Source organism: Meleagris gallopavo, chromosome 3 (genome assembly GCF_905368555.1).
Source record: "Meleagris gallopavo chromosome 3, MGAL_WU_HG_1.1, whole genome shotgun sequence".
NCBI classification, from domain to species: domain Eukaryota; kingdom Metazoa; phylum Chordata; class Aves; order Galliformes; family Phasianidae; genus Meleagris; species Meleagris gallopavo.
Genome location: NC_139406.1, coordinates 10318207 through 10336797, shown reverse-complemented (window position 1 = coordinate 10336797; position 18591 = coordinate 10318207). Strand labels below are relative to the sequence as shown.

At 38.0% G+C, this 18591-nt stretch overlaps 1 protein-coding gene across 1 annotated transcript in view; it reads right to left on the bottom strand.

Annotated features, from left to right (window-relative positions):
• The window catches only part of LOC100539960 (uncharacterized), a 193068-nt gene that overhangs the window by 87576 nt on the left and 86901 nt on the right, over positions 1–18591 (bottom strand). Inside the window, exons 15-17 of the mRNA XM_031552754.2 lie at positions 11437–11700; positions 10038–10176; positions 6068–6229 (exon numbers count right to left, since the gene is read on the bottom strand). Coding sequence (XP_031408614.2) covers positions 6068–6229; positions 10038–10176; positions 11437–11700 — 565 coding nt within the window. The remainder of the gene's footprint in view (positions 1–6067; positions 6230–10037; positions 10177–11436; positions 11701–18591) is intronic.

Here is an 18591-nt window from a genome sequence, read left to right as displayed (position 1 = left end):
GTTTGTTACTTAATCATTACACGCTCTTTTTGTATTTTATTTGTAAGGCTCTGAATGTTGTTCTCTTGCTATACCAGTGAGCTCATTACTTTAATTCCTCATAGATTTCTCTGAACAATTTTTGCTAAGTAAAAACACAATGTAATTCTTCAACGGCTGTAACAGTAAGAAGCTGTTCAAATTAAAGATCAATAAAAAGTACAGAAAAAAAAAATCTGTATGAAAATAAATATATAAAGGGGAAGATGGCAAATGCTTGCAATTAGACAGGATGAAAAATCTAAAAAGAAATTAAATTTAGTTGTAATACATTTCCCATTCTTTTCTTCATGAAAATTACTACTGAAGTGGTTTTTTTTTTCTGTAATTTAAATGTTAAGCTGCCAGATGTGTGTCTCATGCTTGAAGAGTTGAAGCTTTGCATTATTTAGCATATTAAGATTCACAGAATTTAAAAAAGGGCTCCTTTATTGCCTGGAGGTTCTAATTAAGTAAACCTTAGCCTGGTACATTTAAAACTTGCAATACAAGAGATTTTGCTTCCCTTTTTTTCTCTGCAGCCAAGTCTCATCAATATAATAAATATGGATAATACTTAAGATGATATAATTTTTCTTTGGCTTGAGGAATTAAACCTATCTATTATTTTAAGAAGTTTTTAATAGAAGCCAGCAATCAGAAAGACATCTAAAGACTCCAGTCTACTTTTTAATCATAGGAGTTGCTCTTAGTGTGTAGGAAATGTGCCTTATAAAACTGAGCTGTGTAGAAATTGTTTATTTTACATTCACAAAATGAAGCAGTCCTGAGAAAGAAACAAGATTCACACAATTCTTCATTATTAAATTGCATTTTACTTTTTTTTTTTTAATAACTTGTTATAATTGACCACAAAAAACTAATAAATCATTAACTAGCTATGCTATCAGCAGTTCGTTCATTGAAGCAGTCACAGTGGCTGCATCAGGAACTGTAGTAACATAGGAATTCCTTTGACATGCAGTACCCATAAATCATACCTTAAATACACTTTTTTTGCCATTTTAGAAAATGTCAAAGGCGTCAACTTTGTCCAGATATAGCACTTAGCAGTGACCATTTTAGTAAATTGACTTAAAACACATTTTGTTCCCTGACAAGAGAACATAATGCTATGAAGAATCAGAAGAAAAGAAAATAGCACTAACTAAAAATGATCAAGGACAGATACCATATCTATGATGAAGGTCCAAGAGCAGGATAATAGATTTATTTGGAAGTCAATAAACATATGCATAAGAATCAAAAAGTGTGGGCCTGGCAAAGACAATAGAAACCATAATGCTTAATACTACATTTGTATAAAACAAACAGGAAAAATTAGATGTCATTTTTACCCATCATGGTGGAATGGGCACAGTGATTTGATAAGGACTGGTGAGATGAATTTTGTTTCCAGACCTTGACAGTGCTAAAGGCAGTCTTATTTCTTGGTAGTACAAAGTCTCCAAGAGAGTTTAGTTGCTACATATCAGGTGTAAGTTATCTTTTTTTATTGTCTTCTGTAAAAAGTACTGTGATGTAATAGAGCCTGTGGAGTAGAACTCCAGAAATTTAGAGGACTCTAGTAAGTACTGGGGATCCCAGCATGTGTTGAAGAGTTACTCTCAGGCTTGCTCCAGTCTGGTCCTAGGAAATGATGGAGCAATAGTTCCCAATGCACACAACCAAAGAGTACCTTGTTGCTTAGCTTCACAGTATGGAGTCCAGTTCTTGTGATCCTAAGATCACTCTGTGATGTGAACCAAAGAGCAGCAAGTGTGGAAGGGTATTTGCTTCAAAAATGCTCTAAAAACTTAAGTGCAACTGTAAGGATAGTCAATGTGAACAGGGATTTGAGAAGACTGGGAAACAGGTTATTTGTGCTGTGAAAGTAGAGGTTGCATACATAGAATTTACTGTGAAACTTTGATATATTCCAGGGGTGGGAAGGGACCTGCATTAGTCAAAGCTGAAGTAACCAAGTCAGAAAGTTGTATCTTAGTCTCCCTATCCCATTGGAACAGAAAGGTCAGATATTCAGTTCTTTTTTTCCTGAAATTATTATCATCATGAAATGGAGCATCTCAGTTTTTGGGAAAAAAAAGCGAATGAAAAGAAACAGGACATTCACAAACTAAGAAGTTACCTTATATTAGTTTGATTCAAAATATTTTTTACTTATTCTGAGGCAGCATAGAGAAGGATGAAGGACACTTCTGTCTGAGAGCTACAGCTGTTTCAGTCAGGGGGAAAGAATTTTACAATAGTGCCATCCAGAAGTGGGATAGTAGACACAGAAAACTCCAGCTTGGTTAAATTACAGCAGGGAAATAGAAAATAACATGAAAATCCAATCTGGACTCTCTCCCCAGTTACACCCTGTCCTGTGGGAAATCAAACGATGTGGTTAGCGTTGGAAAAAGGGAAGAATGTGGATTACATGGATTGCACAACCATAAGAGGAGCTGAATTTGATCCTATCTGCAAGAATCACCCCAATCCTTTACACAGTCCCTCTCAGAGGAGAATAAGCCCAGTAGAGAAATAGAAGGTTCAGAGGTATGAGACTCTTCTTGCACAAAAAAATGAAACACAAGCAACTCTAATTTTAAAACATATTTTTTTCCCTTTAAAGTGTCACCCATGAGGAACTACCAATGAAAATAAGTTTTGGGGTTTTTGTTTTAAGCAATTACTTTGCATCTGCATACAATGCTTATGTATAAGCAAACAGCATGTTAAAAGGACAAGAAACACACTGCAGTATAATGAGAAATATTACAAGGAAGACTCACTGGATTTCACAAAATTGTCTCAGAAGTGGCTGTAAGCATAAATACAATCCTCTCAACAGAATCATTTCTCAACTACACAAGTGTGTTTTAACAAATAAACTCTTACCAAACAACGCAATATAAGTAGAATGAAGCTGTCTCTGCCTGGTTGGTTGTTTTGCTGATGTTGTTGTTTGTCTGTTTCCCTATGGAGGGGACATCATAATATGTTCTGAATACTCTGAACTTTACCTGCAAGTGTACTTACTCCTAGGTTACTTTGAATGCACTCTTTATTAGGTGTTATTCTAAAGCTTCATTCAGACAAACTTTTTTGATGTCATGAAAGGACACAGTTCACTTGCAGTGTTTTTCCAAGATGTGGAGATAGTTTCAAATTAAAGTTTATAAATATGCTCAGACAATATTTGGTTAACTTGCACATTAACCAGAATAATTCTTCTGAACTGGAAGGTTTGGAAATCTAAAACTTGTCCTGGGTATACTACTGAAAGGTGGTAGGGTATGGGGTTGAACCAGATTGTTTTTAAATAGACCGATAGTGATAGGAAAAGGGGGAACATTTTTAAACTAAATAAGATTTAGTGGGATTTATGTGGGATGTGGGAAGAAATTCTTAACAGGTGACAGACCCCGGCAAAGACCGCCCAGAGAAGCCGTGGATGCCCCATCTCTGAAGGCATTCAAGGCCAAGTTGGATGGAGCCCTGGGCAGGGGGTTAAAATTGTGTGGGCTTTGAGGTTCCTTCCAGCCCAAGCCATTCTGTCATTCTGTGAAGGAATAACAGATTTGAAGTCAATGTCCAGAAATTTACAGAATGCAACCTTTTTGTAACAGGTTGACTAACGGTATGTATGAAAAATATTTTACATGTTTCCAGGGTTTGTACTGTGGTACAAGTATAACTGAGGGCTTTGAAAAAAGAGATCAGGCTTCATATGAGAGGAAGGCAGGGAAGTTACTGAATGCCAGAATGAGTGTTGGTGGGAAGGAAAATGCAGGCACTGTTGACGCTCCAAATTAAATGTAAGTTAGAGCATAAAGTAGTTTATACGTGGTTCCGCAGAAATTATCTGGGGATTTCAAAATGAAGTATTTCCTCCTCTCTAGTTCTGAGTACAGATGCAGAGTCTAGTAGTTACATTACTGACAATCCTCCACCATAAAAGGTACTTTTTGAATCCAAAGTTTTGCATTAAATTAAGATGTAATAGATACAGCAAATATCAGAAATTGAACTCGTCAAGTGTTGACTTGTGAATAAAAATAAGCAAAAAAAGCTTAAATTCAGGGATGGTTTTGGAGGACTACTAGTAGTTCAGGTAGATTTCCAACTATACCAGATTGGCTCTTAAAATTCTCAGTAAGTGACAGCACTATTTCTTCTCATAGAGTGCTGGACCAGATCTTTTGATTACGCAAAATAATTTCCTTTGTATCTAATCTTACTTCAATCAAAGTTGTAGTAGTTTATTATCTTTCATAATCAGACCAGTTCTTTAACTACATTGCTTCAGGGTATTTGTGAGAGACCCTCTTAAATTGAAAATGTGGTCCCAAAAATGCTTTATTTAGCTAAATTCCATATAACTAAATTAAATAAAATTTCAACAAGGTGATTTTTGACCTAGATAAACATTGGCCATGGGGATAGGAGGAAGAGGGCAGAAGGAATAGCTGTCTATTTGCACAGCTAATAACTGCTTTTTGACACATACACTCTAAATGTGGAATCACCCAAATGTTGGCAAGGACAAAAAAAAATTTAAAGGAACCAGAAAATAAATGTCAAAATACAACTAGAATTATTTAATACAATTCTGTGCATGCAGGTTACTCTCATTTAAAAAATGAGTATTCTAAACAGCTTTGTACAACTAATGTGCAAATGAAAAAAAATGAACTTCAAAGTCAATTCCCCTATAGTAAAAAATGGAAAAGTATACGTAAGCTACATAAGTTACAAAATATGTAAGTTATCCACATTCTTGGAAGAATCAACATCTAGAAAAGACATGCTAGTTAAAGACATGCTAACAAACTGTTGCTCTTATTAGGAGGTGTATTGAAATGTTTGCTACGTTTTTCTGTAACTTGGTTAACCTGTTGTCACCATTTAATATAAATTGTCACCAGCTCTGTATTCTCCTTCTTATGCATCTATGATAGTCTACATCAATATTCAATGTTTATACATCCCTACTAAGTAATACCATACTAGTTCCTACCTCTGCTTGTACTCACTTAACATGAACTATTCAATGCATGTAACCTATAATAGCAAACACATAGTCCTAAAATTCTTGGGCAGTCAACAAATACCTCCAAAGAAATTATTTTTGAATTATTTTTGAATTTTGTTGCTCTAACAAGAAAGCTGCCATGTCAGTTGCCTCAATAACAGCATCCAAAATTCTGCTGCATAATTGCAGGGAGACTAAAGATTTGAAAAAGACTAAGAATTACTGCAATTTTGGCTCTTTACATTCCAAGAGTGTGAGGATCATCCTTTCCCTAAAATGAAAAGTGCCCCTTGCCTTGTCTGTAGTGGGTGGCAGAGCCATGAGAGGTGGGTACAACTGCAGGCCTCAGTTGTGGGGGCCCACCTGGTGAATCTGGCCATCACACTAGCATCTGAGTTCAGCATAGGGTGTAGGGGTTGTACCACCCTATTCTAAAATACACATTTTACCTGGGATAAAAAAAAAATAACAGTATGACTTGGAAGGTCTTTTCTTTTTAAAAGTAATCCCACATCCCAGAAACAAATGTTATCTGATATTAATACAGACAGGCACCCTTACTTAATTCACTTCCGCACAATTAATAAACGATAGTGCTATTAATACGGTGCAGGAAGAAAAAAATACTTCCCAAGTGTCTAACAACATGTTGTGATCTGTGGATATAAATGACCAAATAAAATGAAAGGATGTAAAAACGTCACAGAAACACCAGCCCTAATCTAATGTTGTCAGTGCACTCCACACACACCTTGTAATTGCTAACACATTTGGCCTACTAATACATTTTAGACAGAGGAGCCCACCACTTCTGTACCTTCTCACCTAAGCTGCTTTTGATCCCTCCCAATTGATTTAAACTCTTCCATTGCTTCCTTTGCCTAGTGAAATAATTACAAGATGATATCGCAGGCCAAGGGGGAAGGGAAGCGAGGGTATTTACACACATGCCAAGCAGATCTATTTGCAAACTTTGAGTAAATTAAATGATGCAATAAAAGTCCTAACCTGCTGGAAGCATTTTAAGCTCTTCTCTTTTCTTCCCAGCTTCTTCTGGCACACACGCAGCTTCTCCTTTCGCAGTATTAAACTGTTTTTCCACTTCCTTTACAACAGTGGGAATACTTCCCTTATGGGTGTCAGGATCTTTCGTGGAGGTCAGAGGTTGCCCTGCAGAGGAAATGACAAGCTGCGAAATGTAAAAGAACAATTCCTTCCACATGTTTTCTTGCTCCAGGAGCAGTAAGGGGTTGTCGGCTAGCATCAGGACGGGATGGGCCAGGCCTCTGCCTAGCAGCTCTGTCAAGACTAATTTACAATTAAAGACCTGTGCAACTGTTTAAAGCTTTGCAACTCCATCGAGTCTCAAGGACTGCTGAAGCCAAGTGGTACAAAGCAATGCTATTTTAACAGCCAGGAAGGCAGACAGAAGGAAGAGAGAAAAAATGCTCTAACTTCTATTTTAAATAGATAAATTGTATACATAAAAATGATTCTTCTATACAACATTTATTTACATTATAAGGTCATTGCTTGAGAATTGGGGAAAAACATATAAAATCAGCTGCTTTTATTTTTCTTCTGCTTGATTCATGTGGCACATGAGCCAGCAGCAAGACAGCAATCTTTGTAAGGGGAGGAAAAAATAAACTTCATGAAAAAAATGAGCTGCTTGTACATCATAAACTACAGAAAATATGTGTTCTTATAACCATTCTTGAAGACTTGAGTTCCTTTTTTCTTTAGTCTCCCATAGTGTAGTAGAACAGGCAGGAATGAGAGATGTGCAGACTGCTTGTAAAGAAAATGCAACAGTTGTCATTATCACCAATTCTGATGGGCACAAATGGATGCTTTTATCCCAAGCCAGAGGAAGAGCACAAATGAAAAGCAAGCATTTGGAAGCATGTTCTCAACAGGTGTAAAATAAAGTTCCTAAATGGATTTGAACTAGAGAACAAGTATGAGAGTTCTGTCCAGCTACTTTGCTGAGGTTGGAAGAGCTAGCACTCTTCCAAACGTGACTTACAGCATTGAGTTACACTCTCCCTTTGCACATGTGAATCTCTTCTTCTATGGATGCTAAAGTCCACAGGGATCTTGCCGTTGATTTCACATTGATAAAGAGCAGTTTCTTGAAGTATTTGCATGTTTAATGTTTCATATAGAGATTGACTAAAAATTCTAAATAAGATTTCATGAATTTAGAAGACTGGGTTACTTAAATCAATGTGCCTATGAAGGCAGTGTTTCTGGTACCTGCATCAAATTTTTCTACCTACTAGAGTTGTTATCACCTTCCAAACACACAATAGTTAAAGGATTCCAGTGACAAACAGTCATATAGTTATGGACAGAGCCTGTTGATCCTGTCATGAGGCAACAGTCCAACAACAACACAAGCTTTTCTTAAAAAAAACGAAGAGGAGGCTGGTCATGGCAACAGAAGCCAACCTCATTCATGAATCTCACATGGAATAATACTTCATAAGTATGGAGAATAGGTATGGTTTGGACTAAGAAATACACTAGGTCTCGTAATGTGCATTTCTAACATACAAAGAAGGGACAGTGGGAGATGTAGAAAGCATTAGGTGGACTTCCCCTGCATAGTTCATTGGAAAACAGATCCTAATCATCAAGGAAGAGCCATACTTCACTCAACATGGGTCTACGGTTGAAAAGAATAATGTAGCCAGGAGTTAATGGAAATAATATGAAGGTCCTGTCTTAAACTTCAAAACCAAGACAAATTTGAAGTAAAGGTTAAAACCATCTCCTAACCTGCTTTATTTTGCTTATATGTTGCAACACCACATATGGTATTGATATGTAAGATTACTCACTATTTAGACTACTGCGGGAGGGTGAGTTTCAGAGCACAAGTCTTCATTTAGACTGTTCTTACTTCTTCTGGTTTTTGTCTCAATTTCAATGTCACTTTAACAGAGCTCTTTTTTTCCCCTACTTTTGGTGGCTTAACAGATATAATACAGTATTTATAGAGCATATCAATGTGCGACAGCTTGCCACAGATCATAAACACATTTTTCTGTTGGAAATGTTGAAGTCGTGATTTTTCACCACGTGATCCCCAGTTCCCTAAGGTTCGTTCCTTTAATTGTAAATAGCCAGAAAGTCATCAAGCTAGCGTTTAATAAACTTTTAATTTGAAATGGATTACCACATGTTGTGTTTGTTTACCCATTATTAAATCTCTTAGCAACATATCACCAGCAGAAACAGCATACTGTAGCACCGCATAGATACATTAAAAAACAAACCCATGGGGGATATTAGCAGCTAATAATATCTTTAAAGAAGGCTCCAAGAAAAATAAATAAATACAAACAATACCAGAAATTACGCTGAGAAACTTTGTTATTGTAAATCTGTGTGGCATGGAAATTGCAGATCTTCCATGATCAGCTTATCAGCACACTTCAGAGATGTGAATTTCAAATAGAACACATACTAATGCTCTTCCTCAGTTCTTAGAAATGCATCTTCTTGGACTTCTCAACCTGAGTATCCCAGATTTTTATTTATCTCCAAAATTGTGACCTATTTTGTTGCAGCCTCCCTGTGCATGCCTATGTGTGTATGAAGACTGATGGTAGGATAAAATTATAAGGACGAGTTTGATATATTAAAAGCTTGTCCATACTCTTCACTGCTGAGAAAAATTGGCTGCAATTCCATCTTTTGGATCTGATGCTCATGAGTTAGAGAAAGAAGTTCCTTAACAAACATGTAGAAGATACATGGTGACAGAAAGGTCCCTAATCCTCAGGACAATGTGTATTTACACCTTTGTTGTTCTTCTACCAGGGTACATAAAACTCTTTTTTGATTACAGTGTAGTTGCTGCTTAGCTTAGAAGTGTTTCAGGACAAACCTCATTATCTTTCTCTCCTAAAATCATCACTCACTCTCTGAATATACACTTGCTGGCCTCTTTCATGTCATACCTCCAACCTGAGTTGCTCATTTACCAAACTGAATGATTATTGCTTATCCGCTCTCCTCCTTTCCTTCCAACATCCTCCACTTTCTCCTCCCATGTCTTCTATCATGCATTACTGCTGCTGATCTCAGATGTCTGGGGAACCTCTGTATCCTTAAGAACTAAGTCTCTCTTCCAGATCTGCACATAATATTCACAGAGTCGCCACAACCTGTGGGCTGGCTGCAACCTTCAGTTCATTAAACAAGTGGGAATACAGGCATGTCTATAAGCCAGAAAAGCATGATTATTGTCCCTTGCAGTCAGACTCCACATACTGAAAGTGAAAATCCAATAATAATGCCCTGCCTTCATTCTTCCCAGTTCTGTATTTCTAAGGAAAGAGGATAACTAATTTGGGAGGGACCGTCACAATATGATCAATTATATCTTCTATTTAGTTACCTCAGAAGACTCATAGAGGCCAGAGAGGATGCTCAGTCTAAATGGAACATTCAGCAATTTTGTAAGAAAGCTTCCAGGGAGGCCTGCTGCACATAAGCAAATGATAATTTGTCTTTCCTATGGGTTACCACTTGATTGAATCTTAATGGAATTTCATAGGAGTAGCATAAGGCATGACTCTGATGCCAGAACTATCTCCTTGCCAAATTTGAAGTCCCTGTTCTAGCCTAGGGAGGTGCTAGAGTTCTTCCAAAATTAATTAGACAAAAAATATCAACTGTTACTACTGTGACTTTCCAAGTATTATTCAGCCTCAAGCAGACGCCAGCATGGAAAGTTTCATCTTCAGCAATGAGGTTGGTTTAAATTGCTCACAACAGAAAATAAAGTTAAGCAATCTTAATAAAAAAGAATCACTATATTCCTGCTATAACGCATGCTGGACCAATATGCAAATGAGGAAAATCTGGCTTGACGAGAACAGTAATGACTAGCTAGCACTGAAATGAAGCTATGTGTTGCTCCAATAAAAGGCTGAATATAGACATGAAAGTTTGAAATCATCACCTCGTGGTCCAAGATGCTTAACCTTCTCCGAAGCACCATTCTTTTCAGCAGTGCTTGAATACATGAGAAATTCTGGTGGGAGATTAAGATGCCTATCACCCTCATTTTGCTTATCTGAATCTGGTGGCAGTTTAATTACCTACTAAGAAAAAAAAATACATTAACATCAGCAGTCCGGTACTCCACAAACCAAAACATACAAACATACACTATTTCTGAACTCTAAAAGTCCAAGAAGCTGGTTACGAGCATTTTAGGACTTTCTTGCTTCTCCATACTCAATTTAATACATTTTTTTCCCCTATCATTTTCTCACATGCATGTTCCCCATGCTTACAGGCTAAAGTGGACATCCCAGTAAATGATGACTCATGATCCAAACTCTGAATCATCTGCAAAAGGATAGATTCTCTGGATCATTAAATCATCCCAGCTATGATGTTTGTGCATTGGGTTGAAAGATTATTTCTCACAGCTTTGGGGTCCTTTTTCCCTATTTCCACTACTTTGACTCTTTTATTGCCTCTTCCTAGCTTATCTGAGGTATGCTATATGTTTAAATTCTTATTTCTCTGCATGATTCTGAACATATTTTCACTTCCTTTTACTCTCAATAGACCTAAAAACGAAGACTGTTTAAAAGCCACCGTTACAAGAAACTAAAAAATGAATAATTGCACTTTATTTTAAGTAACCCATATGTTAGAATAAGATGTGCTCAAAATTCAGCTCTCTTGGCAAATTTTTTTTCCTCATCCAGGCACAAATATAAAAGAGGTATATGTTTGAGGTATTCCAGTTCTAGATGTGGGAATGCATTTCAGTTACAAATAGCACTCTTAATTTGCAAGATGAGAAATTAAGCGTCCACTGAAAAGGAACGCTTAATTCAGGTCCATTTTAACCAAAGACATAAAAAAAAGCATCACATCTGAGATATGTCTAAAACCTATTTAAAAGTAAGGTTTCTATTATATCAGAGCCTTGTTTGCTATTAAGGGATCCTTGGCATACAAAAGCAATGAAATTATAATAAAGAACACTTTTATTTTGTATCATGTCTAAATGCAAAAACTCCTCTGAGATTCACTAAAACTGTGGCGGCAATTCATCTCTCTTGGTGATGGGCTCAGACTCAGAACTTCAACTTTTGATCCCACTTTGATCCAATTACTCAACAACATTTCAAATAATACTAAAATCTGACTTTACAAAAATCACTAATTTCAGGTAAGAGCTGGAGATGTATGCCACGCTCCTTTTCTTTATATGCCTGGAAGGTGTTTTGGTAAACTGTTTTTTAGACAGCCTTCAGCATGACAGAAAAAGAAAAAAAAAACAAAGCATGAATTCCATTCAGTGGATATTAAACCAACAGGGCAAATTTTTATATACAAACCTGAAAGTAGAGATTGCATAACCAATGGTCCAAATCTTGAGAAATTAAATTTTCTATTTTTTTGAATCGGTCAACTTTAGAATTGTAATGGCCTCTGAGGAAAGGACATTTAAACTTTCCCTCCAAAGTATTAAAATTGTTGTCACATAAGGGAAAAACTCCCCATCCCACTTCTCGGTCAATCCATGTACACGTGCCACGAAGAAGGAAGAGTTCAAAGAGTACCACCATGCCTGGCTTCACGGCCTTTCTAGGTGGTAGAACCTAGCAAAAGAGGAAAATGAGACTTGTTTTAAAAACATCACGAGGGATCCAGCTTTCTTTTATCACATAACACTCTATAAACATCATATCTTTGAACTACAAGGGTTGATCTGAAAGTAATGCCTCCTGTTTTATTTTGTTGGCCTGTGACATAAGAGGCAGATGTTGGTGAGATGGCAGTAGAGGTTGAATATTTCCACTAATATTCCATTACATTTTGTTGCCATGTGACAGATGGCAGCGGAGGGGCAGTCTGACAGAATTGAGTCTAAAATGGAAGAGTGAATAAAACAAAGGTGTGTCACTGAATCCCTCTGCGCAGAAAAAAATGGCACCCACTGACATTTATTGATGCCTGCTTAACATTTATGGAGACCAAACAGTGGAAGTGAGCACAGTGAGGCGGTGGGTGTTGCGTTTCAGCAGTGGTGACAGCAAAAATGCATCACCTCCACTGGAACAGATGTTTACAAGTTCAGCATGCAGTCTCTTATTCATCACTGGCAAAAAATGCATAGTTAATGATGGCAAGTATGTTGACAAAAACTATTTTGCAGCTGACAATTTGATCTATCAAATAGTGTTATTGTGCTCTTTGTATCTGCTCTAGTTTCCAAGGAAATAAATAGAAGGCATTACTTTTAGGGCAACCCACATAATTTTAAAAACTAAAACAATGAACTCTTCTGTTTTCCATCAAATCATGTATTTGAACAATTTTCCATTCCAACAGAAAAAGCTATGCATTTTATTTATTCCAATTTTGTGATTTTCATTTCCTGTCTTTATTTACCAATAGTAGAAAAGCACTGCCACCAGAAAATTTTAAGACAAAGTAATAAACCAACACTGGCATATGAGATATTCCTCTGCGATCTTATTCAGATTCAACACTGGGGTTCTTGCCGCAACCTTGGAGAGTTCACCTACTCAGTCTTTTCTCTGATAACCAATGAGAACTCCCCACTGGGTCATAAATTCCTCTCCACCCAATTCTGGGAATGGTATCGGTACACGATAGCCATCTCCTTCAAATTAAAGCAGGGAAGCCCTTCTCACAAAGTATGTAAGCGTTAAGGTGGGGTCAAAAAGAGATTTGAGGTGGAAAACTCCCAACATAACAAAGACAGGCAAATACTGTTCCTAAGATAGCCAGAGCTTTTCTCTGCAGCTTGAAGCTGTGGAAGAGTGTTACCAATGCCTTGGGGCCCTGCAGCAATTTCATTCCCATGACAAAGACTTGAAAATCAGGAGTGAAGAAACGCCCTGAAGTAAAGACGTTATGTAAATCCCTCTGCAAGGTTTGCTATGTGAATAAATTCATGGTCATGAAGAAAAGAGTAGAGGAGAAAGCCAGGCAAAAACAAAGGAATCTGATCTTATGCCACAATTTTACCTGTGTTCTTTAATTAAGATAGGGGCTGATCCAAGTCCTTACTGCTTGCTCACTTACTTGCAAAACCTCTTCTCCCCTGCTCCTGCACATTCTTCTGCATTTTTGATAACTAGAGCTGTGCCTAATCTCTTAAACTACCTTGGATGTTTCTCAAAGAGAGGCTTTGTTGTTCTATTTAAACTTTTTCCACCTTTTATTGTTGCTATTCTGGTCCTTAAAATTCTTAGCTGTTTCTGCCTTGATATGTTTTCCTTACAGTGACTCCCACTCAGCCTTACCTTGCCTTACAGTGAAGGCAGGGAAAGGGGAATCTTTGCTCCTTCTCTCTCCTCTCTTCGAATCATCACATACTTGGGGTAGACCTCAATATTCAAGGCTGATTTGGGTACCTAAACTTCTAAGTGTCTTGAAGTAATGCATGCTCAGCACTTTTTGAAACTGAGAGCAAGACTTTCAAATAGAAGTCCATCCGCCCAAACTCACCACTCACTTCTATAACCTAAAATGTCAAAGTCTTCTTAAAACTAGAAGGGATTTCCTCAATTAGATTATATTTCCATCATACAGCTTTAAAAAATATATATATATATGCCCCCATCTTCACTCATTCAAGCATTTCTGTATGTAAGCATACTTCTCATAATGCCCTTTGACTGATATCTTTAAATCCAAACTTTTATTTTTCTAGCTCTGGGCAAGATAAAAATTAAAACTCAGGTAAATCAGGTGCAACCAAGGTTTTCTTCTGTCTTTTTCTGAAGCAATTAAGGGATTTACCTATGTTAATAACTACTCTGTTAGAAGATGCTATGTGCTCATAGATGTGCTGTGTTCCATGTGTATTTTCGAAGAGTTGAATATAAATTATTATTTACAGAATGCCTTCCTGTTTCAAATTAACTACTGATAATAGATAAAAGCAAGAGAGAGGAAGTCATTTAAGGAAATCTTTTTAAACTATAAATATTGTCATTATTATGTAGGTGTATTTTATATTAATTATGTAAATATATTCTAAGACTTAGTGTAGGCTTAAAACGAAACAGAAGCATCTGTTGAAAAATGCCATAACCCTGTGGCAGCTGCTATTAAACCATTAACAGTATCAGGTTTCATTTAAACCAGATTTACCATTTTCTATAACAGCCCGTGGGAAAGCTAAAAACATTAGGCACAAATTACTGACAAAAGAGATCCTTAATCAAGCCATACATTTCATTTGGCTAGCTGGGTGCTAGATAGTAACCTCTGTGCTACAAATTAAAGGTGGTGGTTACAAAGCTATGATCAAAGACAATTACCTGTGTTATTGAACAATCCCAAAGCATAAGCAGCTGCAAATGCTACCATATCTTAGCCTCCCTTTCAGTTTCTCCTTCAGTTTTTAGACTTATTCATTTTTTCTTTTTCTTTTTTTTTTAAGGTCAACTCAACAGTACACTTTGTTCTGCCAGCCTGCTTGCACACACAGTGGTCAAGCTGCTGGTGTAAGAGTAATCAAACTGACCATTAAAATTTTATTTATTTGTTTCCTGCTCACTTATTCTTAATTTTCTTTAAGCTACCTCATCCTAAACTTAGACTGCAACCTACTCCTTGCAACGGAAAGCATCCTTTTGATCAGAGTTACAGTAAATGTTTATGCCATTCCATCATCCAGCCATAGAATGACAAAAGTAGGAGTTTGATCACACACCTGCATGCTACAAAACAAGACTGCAAGATTCATTCTGGGAGTTCTTGTGCCTGACCACCAAGTGTTTGTCCAAGGCAAGACAGTGTCACAGTTTTCAGCATGCACAATCTAATAAAGCATATCTAGTAAATAAGCAATTTCTTTTTGTTGAATCTATACAAAATTCCTGGTCAAATCCTTGGCAGTTACTCCACACAAATCCTTGGCACTCACTTGGCACCTGGGGGCTTTCATGTCCATCCTGATGGCCACCTGGAGCATGATTTATACAGGGGAATTGCTGGTTAGGAAGTGACAGCCAGGTTGAAATGGGAGTTTTGACAAGGAGTTGGGTCCCCTCAACATCCCCTTGCAAATCTCAGTCCCATTGCCTTTCTGAACACGTATCTCCATCACAGCTCACAGTCCTGCAGATCTCAGGGCTCTGTTACCTGCCCATCATCAGACTCCTCTCAGGCAGTGCATTCAGGATTAAGGTATGGCCAGCATGACTCAAAGGCATGCATACATTTGCATGCATAGTTCCTATTAGCATCCATGGTCTGTGAATACCCACACGCTGCTGAGGATGGGGTCCTCGTTTGCAGGTGTAGAGCAGGGTATAATACAGATGGTAAGAGAAGGGTAATCAGAAAATTGTTATCTCTTCTACGAAACCCAAAGTCCTGGAAAGAAAGAAGTAAGCATGCTTTTTGAAGCTATGGGGAAAAATGCGTCTGCAGACACCCTTGCCTGGCTCAGAATAATGCCTGGGATGGGCATTTCTGAACCACTCAGTGGGGGCTGGGGCAGCAAAATTCCTCCCTCTGTAAGAAATCCTCCCACATGATGAAACTGAATGTGTTCAAGTCTGTGGGACTAGGTGATATGCCTCTCCAGGTCCTGAAAGAACAGGCTGATGTGGTTGTCAAGTCACTCTTTATCATATTCAAAAAGTCACGGCTGTCAGGTGAAGTCACCAGTGACTGGAAAAAGGGAAATATCACTCACATTTTTAAGAAAGGGAGAAATGAAGACCTGGGAAACCACCGGTGACCCTCATGTCCATGACCAGGAAGATGATGAAAGAGATCCTCCTGTAAGAGACGTAAGGCAAGAGAAGGTGCTCCAAGACAGCCAAGGGCAGATTGTGCCTGACCAATCTGGTGGCCTTCTGTGATAGAGTGATAGCATCAGTAGACAAAAGAAGGACAACTGATGTTGTCTACTTGAACTTGTGCAAAGTCTTTGACATGGTCCCACACCACATCCTTATCTCTAAATTGGAGAGAGAGAGATTTGAAGAGTGGATTAATCAGTGGATAAAGAATTGATTGTGGTCAAGAGCTGTATGTCCAGGTGAAGGCCAGTGATGAGTGGTGCCCCTCACCAGTCCGTCCTGGGACCACTGCCCTTCAATATCTTTATCAATGACCTGGATAGTGGTATTGAGTGCAGACTCAGCAAGTTTACAGATGACACCAAGCTGAGTGGTACAGTTGATAAAACAGAAGGGAGGGACCCCATCCAAAGAGACCTGGACAGACTTGATAACGGGGCCCACATGAACCTAATGAGGTTTAACAAGGCCAAGTACAAGGTGTTGCATTTGGGTTGCAGCTATCCTACATATGTGTACAAACTGGAAGAACAACACATTGAGAACCACTCTGCAGAAAAGGACTTGGGGATTCTGGTGGATGAAAAGCTAGACATGCACCAGCAGTGTGTTCTTGCAGCCCAGAGTATTCTAGGCCGCATCAAAAGAGGGGTGGCCAGCAGAGAGAGGGAGGTGATTGTGAGGCCCTATATGGAGTATCGTGTCCAAGTCTGGGGCCCTCAGAACAAGAAACGTATCAAGCTGTCGGAGCATTTCTATGAAGAAAAGTTGAAGGAGCTGGGTTTGTTTAGTTTGGAGAATGAGAGGCTCCAGGGAAGCCTCTGCAGCCTTCCAATATTTATGGGGAGCTTATAAACAGGAGGAAGACAAACTTTTTATGTGGTCTGATAGCAACCAAACAAAGGGAGAATGGTTTTAAACTAAAAGAGAGGAAATTTAGATTAGATATTAGGAGGAAATATTTTACTCAGAGGGCAGTGAAGTACTGGTATAGGCTGCCTAGAGAAGTTGTGGATGCCCCATCCCTGGAGGTTTTCAAGGCCAGGTTGGAAGGGGCCCTGGACAGCCAAATCTTGAGGGCAGCAACTCTGCCCAGAGCAGGGGATTGGAACTGGATGATCCTTAAGGTTGCTTTCAATCCAAGCCATTCTATGATTGTATAATCCATGTCTTAATGAAATACTTTGCTCCTGAATAAGAACGTGGGCAGCTATATTTTTGCTGCTGGTAGCACTCTTTTGAGGCTCCATTTGGTCAGTTACTTCACAAGCTTGTACCGCCACTTTTGATATTCAAAAAGAGCATAATATTTAAATCCAGTTTCCTGGGTTTTCATGGATCTGATCTCTGATATGTTTGCTCACGGTATCATGTGGCTCAGGTAAAATTTCCGCTCTGATCTATGAGACGTGTAGACTTTTACAGTGGCATGAAAGCATTCTATGCCCACATACCATAGCATAATTTCTTCTGCAGAGCACGATGCAGCAGAGAATAAATAATGCTTGTGTGTGCCTGCACACACACAAGTAATTCTTCATAGTCTGCAGTTAACACTGTTGCATTTAATTGAATTAAATCATAGTGAACTAAAATTATCTCTTGCCACTATTTCTGAATTCAACTGTTTTATATCGGTTTTATTGTAATACATCTTAATTCCCCATATGCCACCATAATTTCAAGAAAGAAATCGTTTACTCTAGAGAGAGAATGGATTCTATTTGAATATTTCAATAAACAGATCCAAGGTAAGGATTTGGGGCTTTTGTCTGACTTTCTCTTGGACTTTAACCTTGTCAGAGAAGAAAGAAACCTCCGCCAGCCTCCTTGCACCTTCAAGTGCTTTCAATTTAGAAGAAAAAGAACAAAAATGCCTTTACCTAATTCACTTAACACAAAAATTTGGCCACTAAACATACAGCACCCAAATGGATTAAGCTAAATTAGGAGATACAGGGACAATTCAATGTTTACTTACTGTATAAAAAAATCTTGCAAAACAGCATGTAAATTATGGCTCATCATTTCTGATCATGAAAACTGTGACAAATTAACTTTACTGGCATAAAACATGGGTAGAAAACCTTTTAAATAGGAGACAGTTCCCATCGAATCATTCTATTAATAAACAAACAAACAAAAATTTCACTACATAAAATGAAAAGTGCTGGCGATGAGGCTGCCACAATAAGGTGGAGTTTTTACAACCAGAATATCAGGCACTATTTACACGCAAGGCTAGCACACAGAAAAAGGGGAGGACATTCCTGGGAAGTGTTTATGTAACTTTGTAATTTATAAAAGGCCAGAGGGGAGGGAATAGAAACATGGACTGAGGTAAAAATAAAATACCAGGTTATTAGGGTTTTCCAAAAGTCCCATTTATCATTGCAGTGTCCTAGAGTAGCTGGAAACTCACCTAACGTGCTATTGTTGCCTGCCTGATTACAGGTATCTGAATACAGAATAGCATGCAAATCAAAGAAGCACTATGCAGATGCACCATCATTCATTTCCCTACACATATATATGCATTTTTTAAAATATATTTTCTCAAAAAGACCTTCAAAGTCTGACACAGCTGAATCAAATAATTCCTCTTCTTGCCACATGTAAGTCTCCTTCATTGTTGGTGCACAACATTCTCTGTGACCCAGCACCCCAAATCCACTGACTACAAGGTTGTGTGGGTCAGAA